The sequence below is a fragment of the Danaus plexippus genome (assembly GCF_018135715.1).
Source record: "Danaus plexippus chromosome 3 unlocalized genomic scaffold, MEX_DaPlex mxdp_34, whole genome shotgun sequence".
NCBI lineage: Eukaryota > Metazoa > Arthropoda > Insecta > Lepidoptera > Nymphalidae > Danaus > Danaus plexippus.
Window position 1 is genome coordinate 1,800,851 of NW_026869846.1, and position 23,388 is coordinate 1,824,238.

At 36.9% G+C, this 23,388-nt stretch overlaps 1 protein-coding gene across 3 annotated transcripts in view; it reads right to left on the bottom strand.

Annotated features, from left to right (window-relative positions):
* LOC116768614 (serine/arginine repetitive matrix protein 2) overlaps positions 1 to 23,388 on the bottom strand; it is a 45,861-nt gene that overhangs the window by 3,400 nt on the left and 19,073 nt on the right. For all 3 annotated transcript variants that reach the window (XM_061527057.1, XM_032659371.2, XM_061527056.1), the window contains exons 2-10: positions 22,642 to 22,785; positions 20,429 to 22,209; positions 4,685 to 4,782; positions 3,741 to 3,951; positions 3,430 to 3,581; positions 2,936 to 3,126; positions 2,582 to 2,692; positions 499 to 677; positions 93 to 219 (exon numbers count right to left, since the gene is read on the bottom strand). In XM_061527057.1, the coding sequence (XP_061383041.1) occupies positions 93 to 219; positions 499 to 677; positions 2,582 to 2,692; positions 2,936 to 3,126; positions 3,430 to 3,581; positions 3,741 to 3,951; positions 4,685 to 4,782; positions 20,429 to 22,209; positions 22,642 to 22,785 (2,994 nt within the window). The remainder of the gene's footprint in view (positions 1 to 92; positions 220 to 498; positions 678 to 2,581; positions 2,693 to 2,935; positions 3,127 to 3,429; positions 3,582 to 3,740; positions 3,952 to 4,684; positions 4,783 to 20,428; positions 22,210 to 22,641; positions 22,786 to 23,388) is intronic.

Consider the following 23,388-nt stretch of genomic DNA (forward strand, 5'->3'; position numbering starts at 1 on the left):
AATTGTTCGCAATCGGTCAAGCTTAAGCGAGATATAAAGGCGAAGGTAGGTATAAAAAATTGGAACGGCCTTGACTTACATATCGTTCCTACCTGGTCGATCGTGGTCCGGGCTGGGGTCGGTGAGGGAGCTGGGGGCTTCACTGGGTGTGCCGAGGAAACGGGAAGCTGGCGAAATGCTGCTGTGGCCGCTGCTAGCCAGTTGCTCGTAGCGAGGACTCTGTGTACATACATCTCGCTTTTCACAAACAACTTCTATATGATACAGGTATGGGTTATGTATATGGGTATACTCTCAAAAATACCACTTGATGTATTTTGATAAAAATTTCATTCTGTTGTTTTGTATAATAAACAGAATATAAAAAAAATATGTTATTTTATTTTTTTGAACTTAAATTCAAGTTTTAGAATGCACAGGAGTCAGAAGGAGTAGTGGTTGTATTATTTAACGTGAATATGAACGTGACAAATAATATATGGATAAGAAAATAAATACCTTTCCGCTGAGCAAGTAATATGGACTCGCTGATTTCCTTGGGCTGGGTTGAGGAGTGGGAACTCTGGTGGGCTGAGAAGGAAGCCCCAGAAGTGAATCCAGCACGTCTTCGAGGGTCGTTGAACCCGGGGACGGGCGAGTTACGCCCAGGTTTAGAGAACGCTGAGAATCCTGCCAGTCTGAAAAACGGTACGTCGAAATCACTATTATATCTTTTGGTAACTGTTCCCAAATGAAGCTACAGTTTTTAACTAAATAATTTAAATAATAAAGAGAGAAAGAGTTAGGTTCGGCTCTGTAAGCACAAAACAAAGGTGACAGGTGCAGAAAACAGGACAGTGTGCCTTTACTGGAATAATAACGGTTACTTACCATGGAAATAGTTTTTACAAATCCAGGCTTTAGTGACACCTTTTAAATGTATAAATCACAGTCACACAACATGATTACATTACCTAATGATAACAAATAAAAAAAAACAACTAAGGCGAACAGAAAATAAAACAAAAATAAAATAAAACTGAATATATTTAATAATTACCATAATAAAATTAACTTAAAAACATACAGTGGTTAATGTTACGAAGACAGATACAACGTATGAAAAACATAATTCCCTTGTGAGATTCCAGTACACAGCTAACGGCTAGTTTGTTACAATTTAGGTACTATATTATATTTCAAACATTTCAGAGAGCTTTCTCACGTATTTATGTAGCGGTTCTCAAAAAAAAAAAAAAAGTATTGCCAGATTCTTTTAAAAATAATTTAATGTTCCAATCTGTTGCACAGATTCAATTAAAACAGTCATAGATAATAAATATAATTGGTCGTTCAATAATAATAATAATAAAAAAAAAATAACTCGGGGCGTTTTCGTAATTTCGGCGGTGCGAGTATTATTGCGCGTATAAAATAATTTCTTACTTGATCAGAACCTGTATAATTTACCAGGGCTGAGGGCCCAACATAAATTACGAGGTGATTTAAGTAGAAGGAACTTAATTTTATGAGACGGGTGTCTTAGTCACTTCTCACCACCGCGTTATGACTCGGTTCTGATAACTGTCGCCCACTGGCACGTCAAAGGAAATAATGTGACTAAAGAAACAAAAAAAAAATCATAAAACGTATAATATAAGTAGGTAACAGATATTAGAACCTAAAATAACAAGTAGCAATGTTATATATTTACAACTATCTATTGGCTAGCTTTAAAACTAATTAATATAGATGTTCATTAATAATAAACACACAAACAAAATAATTTACTCTGTACATATACGATAATACTCATCGAACTGGTTCCATGATGGATTTTATTGAAAAAAAAAAAAAAAACAAAAATAATTATGGCAAAAAAGTCCTATATGACTTCACAAACATTATATCTGTGCTTATAAAATGTCGATTTATATGAAATTAAACAGAAGAAATACAATGGTGGAACTATAATCGTTTATGAAAAAATAATTTAAACAAGTTTTGGCGGGAGCGGAATTTAAAATTATTTTGTGATGTTCCTTGACACATGAAGACGCCGCCCGCGCCATTGTTACTAAGCACGTGTAACGGTCACAAGCCACAGATATTTAAGCAACTACAAGCCGGTGCTCGGTCATACACATTGTAAATATGGTGCGGTGCACTAAATACGCATATAATGGTCCTGAGTCTTACAGTTCATTAAGCTAGTATAACAAAATATCCTGCAACATTACAATAACTTTTACAGTAACAGCTAACACAACACGCATCAACACACTGCAGGTTTGGATGACGTTCGTTAAATGCAGATAAAAAAATGTAATAAAATTCAGGTACTAAAAGGATACCGATTCCCCGTACTTTAATATGCGTAGGTGTTTCTGTATGGAAATGTTAATGATCGATTCGGATCTGACGTGATACATTGAAGACTAAGTGGGGAAATATCGAATATTTTCGCAAAGAAACCGGCGATGTACGATACATTGCGGGTTTATAGAGAAGTATCGGTGATGCGGTACATCGGTGTCTCGGTGTGGGAATGTCACCCGGGTCAGTATCGAAACCTGCAATGTACGAGGTCACGCTCGCTCACCGGGCGCCGCGCGGTGCTCGAGGCGCAGGGAGGAGGGCGGCCGGGGGTGGGCCGGGGGCAGGGACTCCGACACCACCAGCGGAGTCTGAGGAGATTCCAGCGGTTTTGTACCTGGAAAACGATACATACAGCCTGTATTTACTATTCAAGTATTCATCTAAATTTCTTTTATTTATATTGGACCTTAAGTTTAGTTTTTTGGACGAAATAAATCTTGACATTTTTTTTTTATACATAAAGCCACGAACATATATCTGTTGATTGGATTTTTTTTTGCCCTAACGTCTACAACCTTGATTCGCATTTCTATTCTATTTGGATCATGCGTGTACTTAAAAACGAAAAGCTTCTTACCAACAAACGAGCTTTCGAGCCAGTACAACTTCTGACTGGAGCGCGGCGAAGGTTGCCTCTCTACGTCACCGTTTGCCGGCTCTAAGCCTGATACGTAGTGGACGATCGCTGACGTCACTTCCTTTATCGACGTCTGTATCTCCTCTGCGGCTTTCGCTGAAGCGGACTGCTGAAGAAGAGAAGAAGCTAGCCTGGAAAAGATCAGTAATATCATATTATTGTTTGAGTTTTAATAAAATTATAAGCTAGAAGATGTAAATTAAAAAGGTAGACTGTAAATAGTTCAGACTATACTATTAAATACTTTTACTATAGTTTAAAACAGGACAAGTAAAGCAAAAAGAAAAAAAAATCATGCCTTGCTATGTTTTTCAAACTATAGAGTATGTATTAACGAAAATATGAATTAAAGTATGTACTTATACTAATAAATAAAAATATATAGAAGAAATTCAATAATATTTGAAAGTAAAAATATGTAAACAATCTTTAACCTCTCATGCGGCGTTCGTGGAGTGGAGTTGAGTCTCTCCTGACTCCTCCAGCCGAGGTAGGGCTGACGAGCGCTGAAAGAAGAACGAGCAGACGGCGAGCACAGGGGACTGGCGCCGCGGACACTGCTGCGGGTAGACGAACACGGGGAGGTCTGGAGGAAGAAGAGTTGAATGAATGAGTTTGTTTATGAGGAAAGTTGGAACTACTAAAGTGCAGTCATTATTAATGATCATGTTTTTGGGAATCTGTCTGATGAATTGTTAGTGGCTGTCAAATACTGTTTGACACTTTTTGTTGTTTAAAAACTCACTTGATTCGAGTTAAGTCGACTGGTAGACCATCTACCGAAACTGGTTGTGTGAGGTGATAGCTGAGGTGGCGGGGGCTGGGCGTTGTTAGCACCGAGACTGCCCAGTGATGTGGTCTTCGAGTTAAGACCACTCCACCGAGCTGCTGATGAAGCGTCGGACAACCGCTTCCGAAGAAGGAAGCCCTCGCGCGGGGCTGGGGCGTTCTTGTACCTGATAAAGAAAAATGAAAATCAAGTAACTACATTCCAATACTAAGAACACGCCAGTTGCAAATACACTGTAAATTCTCTCTATATATCGCTCGATTCCTTGGCTCGGTGAGAACAATGCTTCGGGTTATCTCGATTCCTAAAAGACTCAGTCAGGCGAATCAACAGTTCGCGATATCAAAAGTGGCTCAAGTACACACAATACACATGACTCTTAATTAAAATTGAATCGATTAACCTTAGTTGGTGCTTTGTTGGGGATCTACATATCGGCGATATCATATTAAGATGAGGTCATAGATGGCCCTTTGTCTTATTGAGCGAATTAATAATAGCATTGTTCGCAATGAGTCTGCAGGTCGCAATTAAAACTTCGTTAGTGATTATAAACATTCATCAGTTGACACTCGTGGGAAACTGTTCTGTGGAGATATCGTGGATTACATACAGGAATAATTCAGACGGAATTTCACTTCAAAAGGTTATGAGCAAAGCCACTTAGCTGGAGTGCGTGCTTGTTGGATATTTCCGTACGAAAAATGCGCTCGTATTATTAACTAGATTACGTCCGTGTATTCCATTTTATACCTTTTTTATATTAAATAAAATATTACTCACGTACCATCAGACACGTGAAATGTACAACAATGGCCGTTTTCATACAATTTTATTAAAAATATGGACATGCCGTCGTATACTTAATGTCTATATCATGATTGAACAAAACAACATACCATTCTGGCACATTGAGCTTCTGCAATGATCTTTGAACCCGAAGTTCGTGCTCAGAGAGCACGCGGTCGGAATTCTTCTGCAATTCGTTTTCCGGAGGCTGCAACAAGGGAAAGAAATTTCATTAACTACCAGAGAAGGCCAATGAAATTAATAAAAAAAACAATCTACTTACGACATCGAGCTCAAATTAAGGAAGTACGAGAGATAAAAATAAAATAAGCGTTGTTTCGGACTGTTTTTTTTTATTAATAAATAATAAATATTCAGGAATAATATGATTATAGATATGTCTGTTTATCTAATCTAACATTTACCAAATCTTCGTCACTATCTGACGGCGCTAATCTGTAGAAAGTTTCATGCAAGGAGGGGTTGATTTCAACTATGGACATTAGCAAGACATTTTCCTCATAGTTTAAATTTTCCATAGATGACGAATCCTGTATCTTTCCTTTCGTGTTTATTGTTTGTCGAAGTTTATTAATAGAAAATTTGGCATAAGCTTCCTCGTCGTCATCACCTGATATATCATATAAATTATTCATCATGTGGTGAGACTGACTTATTATATTTTCAGTTTCTTCAGTGCTGTTACAATAACTGTAAATGCTGCTTGGACCGCAAATCTCGAGTATCTCGGACCAGGATATCAGACAGTCAGAATCCGATGTAAGTTTTCCCTTGCCCGGATATCCTTGAGGATCCAACAGTTCTGATACTCCGTAAATAGTTTCGTACCATTCCTGGTTAGAGTCAGAAGAGCTGAAACTGTTATGTGTTAAGTTCGCAGTTTTCTTTAACGTTGAAGTACAAGGAGCGGGCATCTCATCGAAACGCTGAAGCAATCTATCGCTTTCAAAGTCAGCGTAGTCGGGTAGATCAATACATTCTATATTGTGTTGAATTGATCGCGAAGTAGACATAGAGCTGGCAAATTCTGATACATCCTGTACGGGCGGGGGCGGGACACTTTCTATCAGACGGTTAAAAAAATCACGAATCCGTTCATCGTCATCCAAAGCTTCTGGACGGTTTTTTTTCTTAACATTCGAAGTCACGGCTTTACAGCTCACGTCAATAGTGGTATTGTTATTAATAGATTTCGCACTAAAAGTTGAATGTGTCATGTTTTTGTTTTGAGAACATAGATTTCTGATGCATATTCTAGACTTCCACTCTGCATGTTTGTTCCAAAAACCTTTGACGGTTAACGGAATCTCGTCCTCGGATTCGCTTCTTGGTATATCTGGGTATCTGGCGTAGTAAATATCCCTCGGCATAGGTTTAGCGTACACCTGTTCCGGTTCCACCTCTTGAAAGGGCTCCAATTCTTGCGTGATCCAAATTGAATCAAGACAGTACCAAAAGCCATTCCTTTGTAAAACCTCCTCTGTCGTCAACAGCACTATGGAAACCATATTCACAAACGTTACACCCCCACGAGAATTTGATACCGACTGGACCAAAACAACAAAAGAAGTCCATTAAGAAAAATAAATATTTGGACGCTCCGTGTGTTTTCCAAAATGGTATTATTCAGCAAATCGTACACATCACGCTAATTGTTTTGTTTATGAAAAAATCTTATCTTTGTTGAATCGTTAATATGGGCGTATTGTAAAATAAATATGTACTTAAATGGAATGCGAACATAGTTTTTAGTTTATAGGCTTTTCGCGTGTACTTCCTTATGTTTTATGGTTGTATAAAATATTTTACCTTGTTAAAGGAAATGAAACTTTAATTATAAGAATAACCATTGCTTTTTCTTTTATAGAAGAATTCATAAAAGACATCCCTTAGGGTTTAATAAATTATTATTTTTTTATTAATGTCGCACTTACTTACTAACGGTTTGGAGCTATCATTAAGTTTGTTTTTGGCCTACCGATGGTTTATGTTTTATTGATTGATCGTTAGTATTGATGATGATTATTTCGGTGATGGTGGCGATCGACCTTGTATTTATTTGGTAACAGACTCACCCTGATGTCAGACGAGGCAAGAAGTGCACAAGGGCCGAGTAAACCTACGCTCTCCCAGCAAGTCATAGTCACAATTAACTTTTGTACACTGTATTATGTTCTTCCAGCTTCCGTCTACCCACAGGAGGGATATCACATTTTAGGCAACCCGTTTGATCGCGGGTTACGTAAGGACTTTTTACTTTTTTTCTATTATAAATAAATAAATTTTCAGTAAAATAAAAAGCATCTACACAAAGCAGAGCTGACGAGAGGTAATAAAGCAAGTTGCCATATCAAAGCAGAAAGCGCTTTCCAATCAAATGAGCATATCGTTGCTTATCGAACGGCAAAATCCAATTACGAGACTAAATCGAAGAGCCCTCGGAGTTTCGTTGCTAGGGGTCGCTCTGCGGCCTCCAGGTGCTGGTGGGGCGGGCATGCGGGCACAGAACGGTCTCCTGGTCTATGCGGCACTCCGCATCCTCAGCTCGGAGACAGGTAGCCGCGACGGTGCCTCCCGTCAGACTGAGCCACGGCTCGTGTCCTTGGACCGCGCGCATGCGTTCCACACCCTCTCAGCCAATTTCCACCGTCCTCAACAATACGTGGAAATGTCTCATTGCAATGATGGCATACATCCTTTCAGTTTAGATTTTCAGTTGTACGCTACGTACTTATAGGTACTATGTGCATTGCTCTTTTGTGCTTTGTGATACTGCGTGGTTTACGCGACAGTCTTACAATGGTGACTGGATGAAAACTCTTTGATATGAAGAGCAGCCACATTGCTATACTGAAATAATTAAGCTGTGGATGTGGTAATTTATAATTTAATATCAAGCGACTTAATTGTAGTTATAGACCGCGGAGTTGCGTGACATGTATGTGTATACATTAAATTTTAATCCGTAATTCGTCGATCAGGCGCTAAGATATGGTTGATATTGTAAAAATCGTTTTTATATCACAAGTTACGTGGTTACCTAGTTCCAAGCCCGACCAAGCTTTGCTTATTAATTTAACCTAGATATCAGCCGGGCAGCCTTCACACGAAGCGATTCTTATCTGATCTCTGAAGTCGAGAGTGAACTCATTAAACAACCATCGTTACTTTAAACAAAAATTCAACTTGAAGTTTAAACAGAGTTCAAATACTAAAGTCGTATCAATGGTTACTGTCGGTGTAAATTTAACTTAAAGCATACATTTACAAGAGGAGTGGTAACACGGACCTAATTTAATTATTCTAGCAAATTACAACTAATTGTGATAACAGAGTCTATTAGAGTTCAGACCGTCCAGCTCTGTGTGTAATTAACAACTATGCTAATCTAGTCGCCACTTGTATTATCCCTGCATTATAGTACACAGTCCCGTCAATGTAATATTTTCACTTAAAATCCTTTATTATGAGATCTAAGACTTAGCGAAATTATTGATTTAAATGAAACTAACATTTTTCGCATGTACTACGCGTGCTTTAGTTTGTAAAAAACTACGAGACCTATCGCCTGCACGTGATCACGGTTGCTGAAAAGTAACCGAAACGTCGGGAGTATGTATAGTGCTATTAAATTGTTGCTTTTTATATATGTTTGGACGCTACGGTAATGGCAGTATTAGTTACCAAACCATACAATCAACGAGATAACATCTATATATAAACAATATGATAAATGAACGAAATAGACATGACTCAGATGGCTTCACTGTACAATGATAACTTTATATACGAGTAATGTTGTCCTGTGTCGTAATAAATGTAAAATAATTCAATTATTAATTTTTATAAGTAAATATTTTGTTATTGATACATAATAAAATAACATCAGATTTTCTTTATACGCGATTGAAAAATATCCTCAAGTTAGTAACATCTCTTGAGATAACAAGATTTAAAGTTTCCAATGTAATTTAAAAAGTTAATGCGAGAGCCGTTAAAATATAAGTGACTACAAAACACCGAAGAGAAATACCAAAAAGTTTACAGAGCAAATTGTAACGTGAGCAGTTACATAATAAATAATAATAGGAGTGTAGTATCCTTTTGATGGATAATATAATAGATAAATCGTCAAGTGCACACCAACCCCTGTCCTATCCCTTATCCCGTCCAATCTAACTAAGTGGAGGCGACCGGCGACCGGGTACTGTTAAATTGAATCAAATTGACCGTTTACCATTAAAGACTATCATCTGCCGGCACCATAACGATGACTGATGGAGCCATTGAATGAGAATCTATTTATATAGACCACAGAGGAACGACAAACAAATGCATAGAGTATAATATACGAACAGAAGAATTGGCGCGAAAAGAATGACAAGTCGTTTACTAAGATCGGTCGACCTTTATACCGAGGAGGTAAATTTTCAGCGGATATTAAGTTTACGTATGGGAAATGATGGAGGGGAACCAGGTTTGTGGCTGACGGAGTTCCTCAATCAACTTTATTTTCCGTCTGTTTCCGGTTTGAATTTTGATGGTGACAAATAAAAATCACCCATAATGGAATACTTCCTACATAGCATATAAAATATAAAAAATAAGTATTCAAATTGCTTCATAAACCAAAACCCAAGACATAAACAATTCATTAGTACAGTCTTATATGCAACGGTAACAATAACTCAGTGAACACAAATAAATTACATCCCGCAATAGATTCGGAGTGATGCAATTAAAAAATAGACGTGTTTATTTTGAACAGTTCTTTGGCACGATCTCCGTTGCACAAAATTGGAACAAAACTACCCATTATTTGGATGGAACAAGATGTTTTCGTTGTGTAACAGAGGACGATGCCCTATTGTTGAAATAAATGGGATTTAATACACGTGCTATTGCACAATACGTATTACAGTGATGTTAGGAATATGCTCATTAACTTTAGATTACGTTGGAGATTGAGAGACGGGTAATGGAAATTTAATTAACTAGTCCTATCTTCGTGGGACAATAATAGTATCAGCAGTGAGAGAATTCACAAGTAATTTATAATTAAATCAAAATTAATACGCTTTTAAGTAAAATTGACAAATTATGAAGTCAGTACGATTATTCTGTTTTAATGTCTTTTACGTACGAAGCGTCCCACTTTTCTCATTCAATAACCCACATTAGTACTATAGTACGAAGACAAACTATTGACGCTCCGTGTGTAGTTTTATCAAACATAGAATAGGCATACAGAACTTTAATTAGGACTGCTCGCTGTACACGGTAACGAAATGTTATCGTGTCAGTTCAAGTGACCCTTTGATAGTTGAAAACTGGAAGTGAAACAGTTCTGAATGACTTATCTCGTGATGAAAACGCCCTGGCACCCAGGGCATCTGACGGAGTCGCCTGGAGAATGTTTCGTATAGTTTTGCTTTACAAGAATACTTCGAAGACATTTTTATGTGTTGCATTGCTACTGAAATTTTAAAACTGAAACCTAGCACATTCATAAAACGTATTTTAATCCTTTCAAACATCATATTGATAGAATTATAGATAATTGTCAATGTTTTGTACAACACAAGAGTGATTCATGTACAGAATTTTATAGAACAAATAATATAATCCCAAAGACGACCTTATCGATAAAATGGTGATTGCCTAAATTGTTTTTTTTTTATCGAAAGGGCATTGCCACCAAGCTACGATCTAATGTAGGGGCCCAAAGAAATCAATTGAAATCTCACAAGATGATAACGCGTATCTCGAAGAGGGTTTCATATGCGGGCAAAGCTGCATATAACATAGAATATATATTTATATTTACGTTATAAAATTTACAATGCCTAAAAAATAGTAGATGAACAAGTCGGTTTGGTATCGATGTAAAAAGTTCAAAGACATTTCGCTAGATGGCGCTAAAACATATTATTTTCTTCACAAAATTCGCTACCAGTAAATCATCGCACAGACTAAATAAGTAAAACCTAAAAAAATAAGTGGAAGTTATTTACATTAACTTTTATCGAAATATAACAAAATACTTATGGCAAAGTGGCAGCAATATTTCCGATTCCTGAGCTGACGTGAGAACACTTAAAATTTTTCCATAATGGTTTTGAATTATAAAAAAAAAATTGAAATGTGTTAGAATAACATCCGTTTTAAATCGAGAACTTTCCAACAATCTTATAGAATTAAATAATTATAACATGGAGGGCGACTTTCACAGTAATTGTAATTGACTGTAGTGCCAGTTGATGGAATGTAATTCAAATTTTAAGGGCTAACCATTACGTTTTATTGCTTTTATTTAAGGAGAAGACAATCTACTTGTCTTGCCGTACTATCAGCGGATGAGCAAATAATGTTCTTGTTCACTAAAGAATTGGTATATTACAAAAAAATTTTTGTTTGTCTACTGTTTTTATTGTATGAGTGTAAACGGTATATTTTATATTTTTAATTCAATTTTAATTTAATATTAATATCACAATGCATGTTTCTAAATTTCTCAACTCAATTAAACACAAACGAAGACGGATAACGTAATAATGTCAAAACTAAAATTCTGTATTGACACCATATGGCGCATTATAACGCATAACAATCAATTTTCAACTTTAATGCCATTAAAATAAAAGCTATAATTCTATATAAAGGAACCAAACAGTTTCGTTACCTTTCGCCTCATTGCAGACATAAGGTCAAAATTAAACTTAAATTGTAAGGATATCTTGACTCATTAGGTTCACCGTATTACTACTTACATAAAGTTGTGTTTCGAAACGATTAATTTATTGAGGGCATTTATTATTTAATGCATACAGCGCCTACACCGCTATAGATTTATGGGCCAAACCTATTTTATAGACTGACAGTATATTGATAATAGATATAACATTATTATCATCTCATAACTGTTTTTTTTTGTTGTAATATATAAGCTGTATATTGGGAATGCCTTTGCATTCTAGGATAAAAAAAACAACTTAATATAATTTTGTTTTACATAATTGACATTACTACTAATTATATACTAAGGTTACAGTCCAGGGCGTACTTTAATCTTAGGGCCACAGCCTCCCACGTTGCAATCAACACGTTCCAGGAGATTAGCTGCAATTGGATGACGTCACAACATGGCGGCTTCCGTTCGTAACACTGTCTTTATTGTTATTCGAACAAATCATGGATAATTTGATTCTTAATTTATTGTCTGTGATTAATTAATCTAACTATATATATATATATATATATTTTTTTTTATTTTTTTTTTCTTCTTAATAAGTGTGAAAGCATTAATCATTAACAATTCCGACGAGCTACGGACCGTTTGTCGGAAACACAAGCAACGGAAACAGCGTATCAACTGTAGCTATAAATATTACACACGTGTAGGACAGTCCTAATACTCAAAATTAATATTTTTAATACTAGACTAATAAATAAACCAACATATACTGCAAGGATCAATTGTAGACTAATGAACACGTCGCATAAAATGAAAATTAAAAAAAAAAGTGAGTTATATCCCACATATATATTTCTATTATAACGCATAACGGCGATAATTTCGGAATTATGGATATATGGTTATTGTATTATGTAAAGTTAATAAAAGAGAAACATTGTTGTTTTTTTTTGCTACGACAATAAATATACAGCCAATTTCATGTTGGCAGAATAACAATTGAACAGGAAGGCATGGCTAGCTTTGGTCTTCCGTTAGTCAAAGAACCGTTTCGTTTATTGTCATTCAAAGATAAAGTTTATGCAAATGGAAGCAAACTATTCGAACAATTAACGATGAAGCCCGCGTCACGTTTAACGTGAATTTCACCAATGGAGAGAACAATATAGAGATTACTCGAAACGCACGTTCGAATAACAATTATATATTTGTAGATATAGAACTTTGTCATCTATGCCAAAAAAAAAACTGCAATAAAAAAGAGCAAGGATTGTTTACAAATACGGCGTAAATTTAATAACTAAATTTTATCTTCAGATCCTTAGAAAAAATGTATATTTTTAATTACAAACCTAATGAGAAGGATGGTAACATATATAAAATATTTTAAATCACTTAAAAATACACCGAAAACCAATGTACTTATTTGTTGTATTTATTTAGTTTTTATAATTAAAATAGTTTGCAAAAGAGGTTTTATTTAAGAGATTTAATATGCTCAACATCACCTGTAAGACCTCATCCGAAGGTTACATCATGTTATCACGTGTGAAATAATGTGCCCTCGGTAATGTGCATACACGTCATTATCACGTTGTTTTCATTGTATTTGAATTATACTCTTTATAGCATACCAATTAAAAACTCTGTAGTAAAAAAAATAATTTAGATCTATGACAACACCTTTAATTTTTATAGAAAATGACAGATGTCAAAGGATTTGAATGTCGACTTTAAAATGACATTAAAATTTTTATTTAAATAATTGTTTAATATAATAATGAATGCATTTAGATATCATTAATCATTATAAAAGGGATATATTTATAGTAATTTATGTGACTGGTGGAAAATATTACAATTTAATTTATAGATTTTTTTTCCACTGCGACGTAAAATAATTAAGAATAAATAATGCATTTCGGACATTAAAATATTAATACTCAATACATTTTTCATTATTTTTTATTACACAAAAAATGTTTGTTTCTTCCGTACTAATTGGCGCAAATAAGTAATTTGATAACTATCTATCGTGATGAAAATATGAGTCTATTGACCTCATAAGTATAACCAAAGAATTGAATTAGATTAAATTTTAAAATCTGATATGCAACTTGTAAAATTTTTATTTATTGAATATTCCGTGTGTTGATATTAAATTATACGAACAAGACTTCACCGTCATACGTACGAGGTCAAATAAAACAAGTGTTAGTCGAAAACAAACACGATTACATAAACATACGGTTTTGAGTCAGTGATTTAGTAAATATAAAAACTATTTACGTATTTACTATACTCAAAAGTCAGTCAGTCAAGGTGAACTCGGCTCGATTGATTCAATATTTACGTAGAATCATTATATTTTTACTTATAACAGAATATTTTTAGTAATTGTAATTTTATTATTATTATTATCGGTTTTCGTTAGTTAAACTAACAGTAACTTCGGCCAGTTATTCAAATTGAGTTAAATATTCATTAGTCATAAATTAATTTCAAAAATATTGAATTTAAACGGAAATTATAGTTAGGATATTTATATACTGATTTGATATCAATAGCTATTTTAAATTCATATATCGTCAAGAAAGGTTACGTTTTGAAATTCAAAACGATCAAATCCTACACCGATTGCATTAAAAGTACAGAAATAGCAGCATGTTATTCGGTTTCAGAACGAAGGTCAGCACTGTGGTTTATCTCAAATTTATCATCAAAACCGAAGTGGTGGAGATATGTACTCGTGTATTTTAACTGAGAAGTATCAAATACATATAACAATTACTTTTAGTACAGTTTGTAAATAAAATATATCAGTCATATTTTTGAACTCAAAATGTTTTACTGTGTACTCTAAGTTTGTTCTGATGTTAAACCGATCGTTATTACTTACGCTATACAATAACGTCACATACAAAGTAATGTTATAAATATATACGTTTTAATAGAGATAAACCATTTGGAAGTGATTTTTTTGATAATATAATTGTTTCTAGATATTTTTTAACCAATATAACATATTATTATTAAGTCTAAATGATGTCAAATTATACTAAAGCTAAGGATGGTTTAGCTTGCGTTAGAATCAGATCAAATATATCATCGCATAACTAAAGCTATGTTCACACGGTCGGAAATGCCTGAACGCTGGCGAACAGCTTGCAGACGAATGTGGAATGCGGCGTTCCAGAACTATTTTTGTACACGGAACTAACACGCATACAAACAGCTTATACCATTTTAGATGTTCCAGCGGCGCCTGCATGAGAACAAGATGAAATGAAGATGAAAGCTCATAGGTCTTATTGATTATCTTCATCAATTCTCGTTGGTAATGTCCTGTTATCGTGGATTGGATAAAATCCTTAATATTAACTTTATTTATCTGTGACGGAAAGTATGTTTACATATAATCTGATTAGCATTCACACGATTGATATACAGTTGAGACAATTTGGCTGAAATTATTCAACAATAGTAACTCTTGACTTAAACAAAAAGTTTTATAATGTTTTATATATGGCATAAAACAAAATGGTAACGATTTGTTATGCAAAATTTGACATCGGTTTTTTATGTATTTTAATTGATATTGTGTATAAAAAATCATTGTGATTATTAGAAAACTACCGTTAGCACATGTCGAAGTTTATAAGACGAGTCTGCGAGTAACACAAACTGTCCCGAGAAGAGCAATAGGAAGCGGTAACGACGATCGAAGTGAATTTAATTTTATACTCACATACTATAAAAGGTAAATATTTATTTACCATACGTACGTTTTATAGTTTTAGTATCAGCACTGGTTTGCATTTCAAACTACATACGAAGCGTTTCCCGTTTTTCGTTAGCATACGTTATTATTGCTGTGTGAATATTTATGTATGACGAACTATTAACGCCACGTGTGTAGTGTAAATGTTAACTTAGACAATTTAAACATTACTAAAAAATAATATAAGCCTTGATAAACGGCGAAATAGCATACATAGAAGTGGGTCAACCATACGTTCCTGGATACCATATTTATTTATTTTATTCAGAACTGCAGAGGATTGTATCCCTTTGGATCCGAGCCAATGAATGTTACACGATCAAAGAGATGTTACCAAGTGGATCTGTGGTGACAGCATACATAGGGAACCAAAATATTTTGATCCTTATCCGTATTGACTTTATTAATTAGATCTTGAATGAAATAAATCTTGAATTAAATTAAATAAAAAAAGTATAGACATATATTATTGGATATGTTTTTGATAAAATATATTTTTTACGTTATCCTTTATAGCAAAAATTTTCTAAAGCGATGCCAGAATACGTAAACGTCCTTATAAATGGATATCGCTCCAGACATTGGCACGACGCCATATTCCGGCGTCCTTTTGCCATTAAATTTAATGAGCTTGTCAAATTTCATATTAATTTTCATAGGCACTTACTTTGTAAGACGTCCTCAACACTTCCTGGTTGGTGTAGAGTAACGAAAACTAAGTTAAAATTAATACAGTCCTAACATTTATTTAGACTTCAAAGTGTTATATAGTAAAGTACCTTTGATATTTCTTCGTTTCTAACATAACTCGAGTTCAATAAACTTATTAATAAACAAGCACATATTCTTAACTATTTATTTAAACTACACAAGTTACGAATATTATAACAACCCCTACGTGACCTAAAAACGTGCTCGACTCCGAGCCAGAGCGCACAGCTTAGGAAAATGCACTTTTATACACGTCGCACCCGATAGAAACCAGTTACCGACAAATCCTATTAGTTAACTCAGTTAGTACGAGACACTATGAAATGGGTTAAGTTAATGATTAAAATATATATATTTAATTAATGTAAACTATTAAATTTATTTTTTTATCGGAGTTATAGCAAATAGGAAAACGTTTGTCATATAGTTATAGAATTATTTTAAACTGAGATCAGACGTAATAAATAATAACTGTTAATTAATGATCGAGAATATATTTACTCGGTTTATATAAATATAAAATCGATTTTAAGCTTATTATATACTATAGTGATCGAGAGCGGGTTGTATATGTTTATATGGGAGTAACAAATGACTAAGTTCCTATATCCGTGGTGTCCGGGAACTGCACGCTATGAAATGTTACACAACGAAGTACAATCCGATACTGTGATGAGATTTCAAAGAACTTATCGTAATCTGATACCATTCGGGAGAACCGGCGTACATGTGGATTGTAATACGATCTTAGTCGGAATAGAATCGATTTGATAAGCGATGTGTTGCGCGTTTACTCTGTAATTATTTATAATCTGTTCCTTTTTAATTATATCACAGAATAATAATATGTACAAATGTCATACAGCTTTATTGTGAGTAAAATCTATGTTCCAATTTATACTAGACGATTTTTTTTTTTTTAGTACAACGCAGACGTTGCATACATAACATGAATCAACAACCGAGGACTATGTACATAAGCCGCGTCCAATGATTACATAGCAAAAGTAGTTATATTTTAAAATGAATTTAATTCTACATATTTCATAATCCTTAAGATATAATTTAATTTGCTTAATAACAACGAATATATACATTTATATGACTCATATATATATTTCATTTTACTTTATGTTGACTTTTTTATGACAAGTATTTAAATAAAGATAAGACTTAGGTTGTTATGAATCGTGTGTTGAAGGCTGTAATCTGAGATTATCTCTTCGCTAAAAGACGTTCAAGGATTCTCAAAGAGCTTAGAGATTTTCTTTAAAAATCTTCCCGACGATGACATTATATTTTTGTGTAAGTTCTTCAACGTGACCTACATCATTCAACTCCAATCGTAACAATTTGGCCAACTATGAAAATATAAAAAGAACATAATTGAATGATTGACTCTACATAAAGGATTGGGAACGAATGAATTAAGTTGTTTTGAACTGACCGATTCTATAGCGGTTATAATGTTCCTAGTAGTAATTTGGTATAGTATGTATATATAAATTTAACGTACTAAAGGAGTATTTGAAGTTTTTTTATGCTTTATCGATAAAGGAAGGTAGTGGGACGGAAGAACGGTTTCTGTCTATTTTCAGATATAGGTCGCCCGGTGGGTGGCAAGTTGTTGACAATATACTGTGTACCAAGATCATATAATTTTATTAAAAATTCAAGCAATTTGTCATGCATCAATAAAATATCTTTAAAAACAAAATAAAAAAATAGTATGAAATTATTTATTTTTTCCTACTGTTTCCTAATACTGTTTTAGTTTCATAGATTTTCTCAGTCAAAAGTAGGGCAGGTAATACTATTGGGACGTATCTGTTATTTTATTGCAGCCGTAAATATATTAACAATAGGCCACCAGGACAGACAATGGTAAGTGGTAGGGATGGTAAAAAATAAATACCAAAGCAAGAACTTCAAAGAATTCCAACGAGTAATAACGTAACCTAAATCTGTGTTTCCTGTGATGGCCCTCATAACAGTTCCTTTGTGTACGGGAAAATGATCCTTAGCGCACTTGACACAAAACCTATATCGCTGAGAGAATTACACGTGAGAGGTAAATAAAAGTGAGAGATAGTGTTTTAACTTGTAAGCAAAAGTTTGATACAATTGTATGAATGTGAAACAAATAAATGGATAGGGCATATACAATAGCATCCATTAAGGTAAAAGAAAAAACCTAGCTGGTAAATTAGAGAAAGACGATGTGCTATTCTCAGCGTCGTTCTAGAGGACATCGCTGATGAGTGGTGAGAACCACTCATCAACCATTAGCGCAGACTATTACTATACTAGATACTCTGAAATTATTTACACATTTTACATAATAATTTATGCGGAGGAATGTTTCACTACGATAATTGAAGAAATTGTTTGTGCAAGTCTCCGCTTATGCTATTTGAGTTGTCAAAACAGAAGTTATGTGAGAACGTGTAAGAGAAACTCCGCCTCAAGGTACGTCGGGAAGGTCAACAGATAGATTAGTCAACTGGTTCTCGAGATACGAATTATCACATAAAAAATACAGAAGCGCTATAGATTCGCGTACTTTCTCTCGCGATTGTTATATTTCGTTACGTAATTCAAATTTCTATGATCCAGCAATTATTTAAAAAATATCTCTGTGCCGTGTTCTGTCAACGGGTCCGAGATCGATTCGTTTCGATCTTAATACAACTGTTAATATTTTGGTAACGGATGACAGTGATGAAAGCAAATCGAGCGGCAAATTAAACGAAACGTCACTTTTACTACGCGAGTTATTATAATAACTTTGATAACTTTCTATTTTAATTATATTTTTTGATCAAACAATTATATCACATATAAAATTCAATTAATATTCAAGTCTAGGTACTTATAAATTTGTTAATCTATACACGTAAGTCCAACACAACTCAAAACCTAGAAATGTCATTAAATTATAACACTTCCAGCATTATAAGCCGCTTTACACCGCTTCAATCCGACCCAATAGCCGCAATTGTCTAATGATGGAAGCGACAAATTACCCTCATTCATGCTGTTTTAATGAGATTTGACATAACATGGTGAAAATCATGTCATTCTATCATAAATGTCAAATGTAAAAATACTATACAAATCATATATGTTTAACGTATTAAAATTACAATACGTATTGTATATAATCACGAATGTAATTTACATAATACAGTACGCTTTGTCGCTGACATCGCTGGCGTGGGTTAATTAAAAAAATTTTGTACAATATTTTAGAAGACTCGACTAATTTCCCGGTAGTTTATCAATTAGCTGTTCGGAGAATCCATCTTTATTTCGGTGACGTCATCACTGCGTTAGTAGAGAAACAATTAGTAGAGAAAACACGTATTTGTTTACAACAATAACGTGTCGTGTTGAAAGCTGTACACGTTACATGTGTTTATTGATTGAATAATTTATTTGTATTTTAATAGAATATTAATAGATTTAACAATATTGCGAAATATGTAGCCACGCAAATGATATCATGGTTATGTAAGTATTTATGTCAATGTCATAACAAAAACGTGGAAACTTCACAACAATTGACATCACGTTTGGGAATCATTTTTTTTTTTTTTGGGACCGAATTCCATATCAACGTCAATTAATATATATATTTTTTACTTAGACACGGTTCCATCCGCTTTATTGTAGTGCTATGTGATTAATTGTGGACGTCCTTTGTGATAGTTAATGAATACATTTAATGGTTTTAAAAGTAGACAAATCATAGATATTTCACGGTTAAAGTTGCGTTTAATGATTAATTTATTTAGTATTATAACCGCTTTAAGTTAAATATCCTAATTTGTATGCAAAATTCACGAGAACAATGGCTCTGTCTGAGTGATTTTATGACATTTAAGGTATAGATAATTTTTTTATGAAGTTCTCTTAATCTTTTCCTTACTTCTTAGGAAGTTTGCTCTTTAAGCTTCACGTTGGCTTATCTTGACGATAACTGGGCTAGTTTTATGGATGATTATAAATCACTGTCGGCTTACGTTGATTGCTTTTGTTGGAATTTCCTTTGAGGATCGTCGGATATAACTTTAGACGTTTTACAGTCCCCGTCGATATTTATTCACTTCATATATATTGAGCAATAAATAGATTGTTTGTAATCAATGTTTAACGTGCGTTTAGAAATGCGGTCATGTTCGTCATGCATTTTGGGTGGCAATTATAATCAGTGACACCCACGGATAAGCGGTAATGTGCAGACGCACTTTCACCTCCGCCCCGTGTTGCGTGCTAATGTAACCCGTCGGGGATTTTTCATTGTCCCGCAGCACTCTAACCCGTGTACAGTTCGATGAACAGTTGTCTAATGGTTCTGTTATTCAGTGCTGGAATGTGTCGCATCGCACCTCCCTGTACAGTTACGACACTCGCGTAATGATTTCGATGTGCTTTTCGATTATTTTTTACTCTATAACGACAAGGTCATCGACCGGCATGTTTGTAAACATTGCGGTATAATGCGACACCGCCCCTAGATACTATATAATGTATAAGCGGGAATAACAATAACGGGACATTCCCACGGAGAGGGCTCGCACCCTGTTCGTGTCGATGGACTTTTTAATGTATATATTCTGTAAAAATTGTGTAAGTGTAACTGACCTGTATAGCTTGCGCGCTGTCCTTGTCTAGCAGGAACTCCATGGACTTGTGTGGCCGCGGGGTGCGCTGGTCGGGCGGTCCGAGGGCGAGCAGTGAGCGGGCGTGCAGCACCGTGCGCTGGGTGTCCACGTCCGTCTCCAGCACCCCGGGCGCCGGAGCGGGCGGCGGGCGCGGCCGCGGCGGCTTGTGCGCCACGCCGCCCGCCGGGACTGCCGTGGAGCGTGACACACCTTCCTCCTTCAAGGGGATCCGTACATAATGCGGCGCGCCGGTGCCCGCTCGCGCCCCCTGCCCGTCTGCCGCCGTCGCCGTGCCGCCGCCCGCCCTGTTGTTCGCGCCTGCGCTGCGCGTCTTTTTCTCCTTGCGCCCCGAGAAACGGAAGTTCGCGAACCGCGATAGAAACCCGGCGATCCTGCCGCGAGGCGCGCGCGCGGCCGTTTCCGTCATGTCTGCGGTGCGTTCTGCGTGCGTCGCTCGCGCCGACTCGCCGGTCCCCTCCACTACGACGACCTCTGCGTCAGCGCCGTCCACGCTCGCACTAGAACTCTCGCTCGTCCGTCTGTCGCTGCTCTGACTGCTGCTCGTGCTCGTCTCGCGCCAGCTGACCTCGGCCACCACCGGGGAAAACGTCACGCCCTTCGACCCGGTGGACACGGACCGTATAGGAGGCAACGGTTCAGGACGAGGGGCCATGAGTTGTAAGGAGGCGCGCAACTCCTCCGGGGTCTCCCGCTGGGGCGTCGCTCGAGCCCGGAGCTCGGGGGTGGACCGGACCCGCGCGTCTCCCGGACGGAGAGGGGTCGATGAGAACGCGGGCTCCCGGATGGGTTCGGGTGAGGGAGTCCTCGGGGGCGACGGCGTGGGTGACGACGGTTCCATCCTTCTCCTCAACTCATCGAGCACGTCGTCCCAGACCGCCCACGAGTCCTGGAGTCGTCTCGCGGTCAGCACTGATATTTCACGGTCGTAATTTCCAGTGTCGGCGAGAGCTTTTTTGGCATTTTCGTCTAATCTACGTGCGGTCGCTTCCATTTCAATCGCGAACGCCCTTTCCGACTCGGTGGTAGAATCGCTGCCGGCGCTCGGCTCGCGGGCCGGCGTGACGCGCGAGGTGCACGAGGGGCGCACCACCACATCGTCTCGTGGCGGCGGCGGCGGCCGGTGCGAGGGCCTCGGCGGGGGAGGCGGCGGGGGGAGGCGGGGCCGGCGCGGGGCCCCGCGGTAGTCGAGGGCCGTCAGGTCCGCCACACTGACGGTGAAGCTGTCACAAACTTCGAAGGTCTGTCTGAACCTGGCCGTGTGTGTGGCAGCGGCGTGACGCAGTGGCTCGGAGCAGACATCCAGCTCGGCCGGCAGTGAGAGCGAGCGCACGGACCGCGGCTGACGGCGACCGGCACTGGGAGAGGCGAGACAGGGCACGCTGCCAGCGACCGGCCCGCGGGCTATTTCGGGTGTGTGGAGACGAGCGGGCGGCGGCGGGGGAGGGGGAGGACGGCGGGCGCGTTCGCTGTAACCACTGTCCTCGCTGAGGTTCTCGGTGGAGAGATGGACACGGGGCGCAGGACGAGTGGGAGGCGGGGACGCTGGAGGTGATTCCAGAGAGTCCGGGGACAGGCTGGGGGACACGGGGGCGGCACACGACCGTTCCAGGGATTCGAATTGGGCTAGACTGGAGGAGCGCGACAGGGAACCCGTGCTGATGGGCGAGGTGGCGCGCTCCCTGCGCCGTCTCTTGGCAGGACACGCCCACTCACGTTCAGACTCGCTGTCACAATCAGAACCTGAGTTGAAAAGAACACTCACATTGATAGGACGTTATGAACATCTCACTAGGACTCTAACACTGGTTGTGACAATGACACCGAAATAAAATTATTTTTGCTACCTTGGATGGATTCCAGAAATGTGTATTTACGGAGAAATATTGAATAATGAATACTATTTATAATCATTAAAGTAATTAATAAAGTTTTTTAAAAAAATATGCAATATTATATGACTGTAATTAAGTAGTCGAATATATAAGAAAATAGTTACAAAGTTATATTTAGACTGCCATCTAAGTTATAATCGTAGAACTAAATACACACGTCGTAAGAGTCTTGTAAATTTCGCTATTCACCACTAGATGGCGTTATTACTAAAGTATGTATCTCCAATTCTTTAAGCGATTTTAAACCAGGAGACAGTATTTATTGCTATTTTTTCCTTACCTGCAGTTCCTCGTACATGGATAACAGAGTCAGCATCCGAATCAGATAGCCAAGTAGCGGCAGAAGAGCGTTCTGATCGCAAATCATCGCTTGTCTCCTCGACAATTGTCTCAAGGTACAAAGCGTGATTGCTGCCATTGTCACCTGTGAAAATATTTGCTATTTCATAACAGATGGCGTTGAGAGTTGGTTGGTATTAACACAAAACTATCTCTTCGTGCGTGTTTTAACAATAGGATAAATAAACATTTTATAAAGTAAGGCTCACACACATGAAATAAATACAAATAAAAGAAACAATCATTTTTGTTGTATCATAGTAATCAACCCTCACGAACTCTGATGCTTCAATGAATTATGTAATATGATTTTGTTAGAGGAACTAGTCGATCACGAAATGGGAACTTCAGATGATAGTGATAGGGTATAATTTCTATCGTAACATTTATTTCCGTCAAACGAGTTCAATAACACGATTGGCATCGAGAATCGGCCCGGATAATATATTAACATTTAACAGACCGTGAAAATTTTCAAAAGTTGTCAACGGGCTCTAAAATGTGTTCTATAGGTTATTGCAAAAGCGACTCTATTGTTTAAGAATTTGGTTTGTATTCGAATGATAACAGTTGCTTGATGTAATTAACCTCCAATAGGAGAAATTGTGATCAGCCTTAATACTTTTTATCAGTCGTTTACCAACCTTTTTTTGTTATCAGCAATAAAAAAATATAAAGTGATATTAAA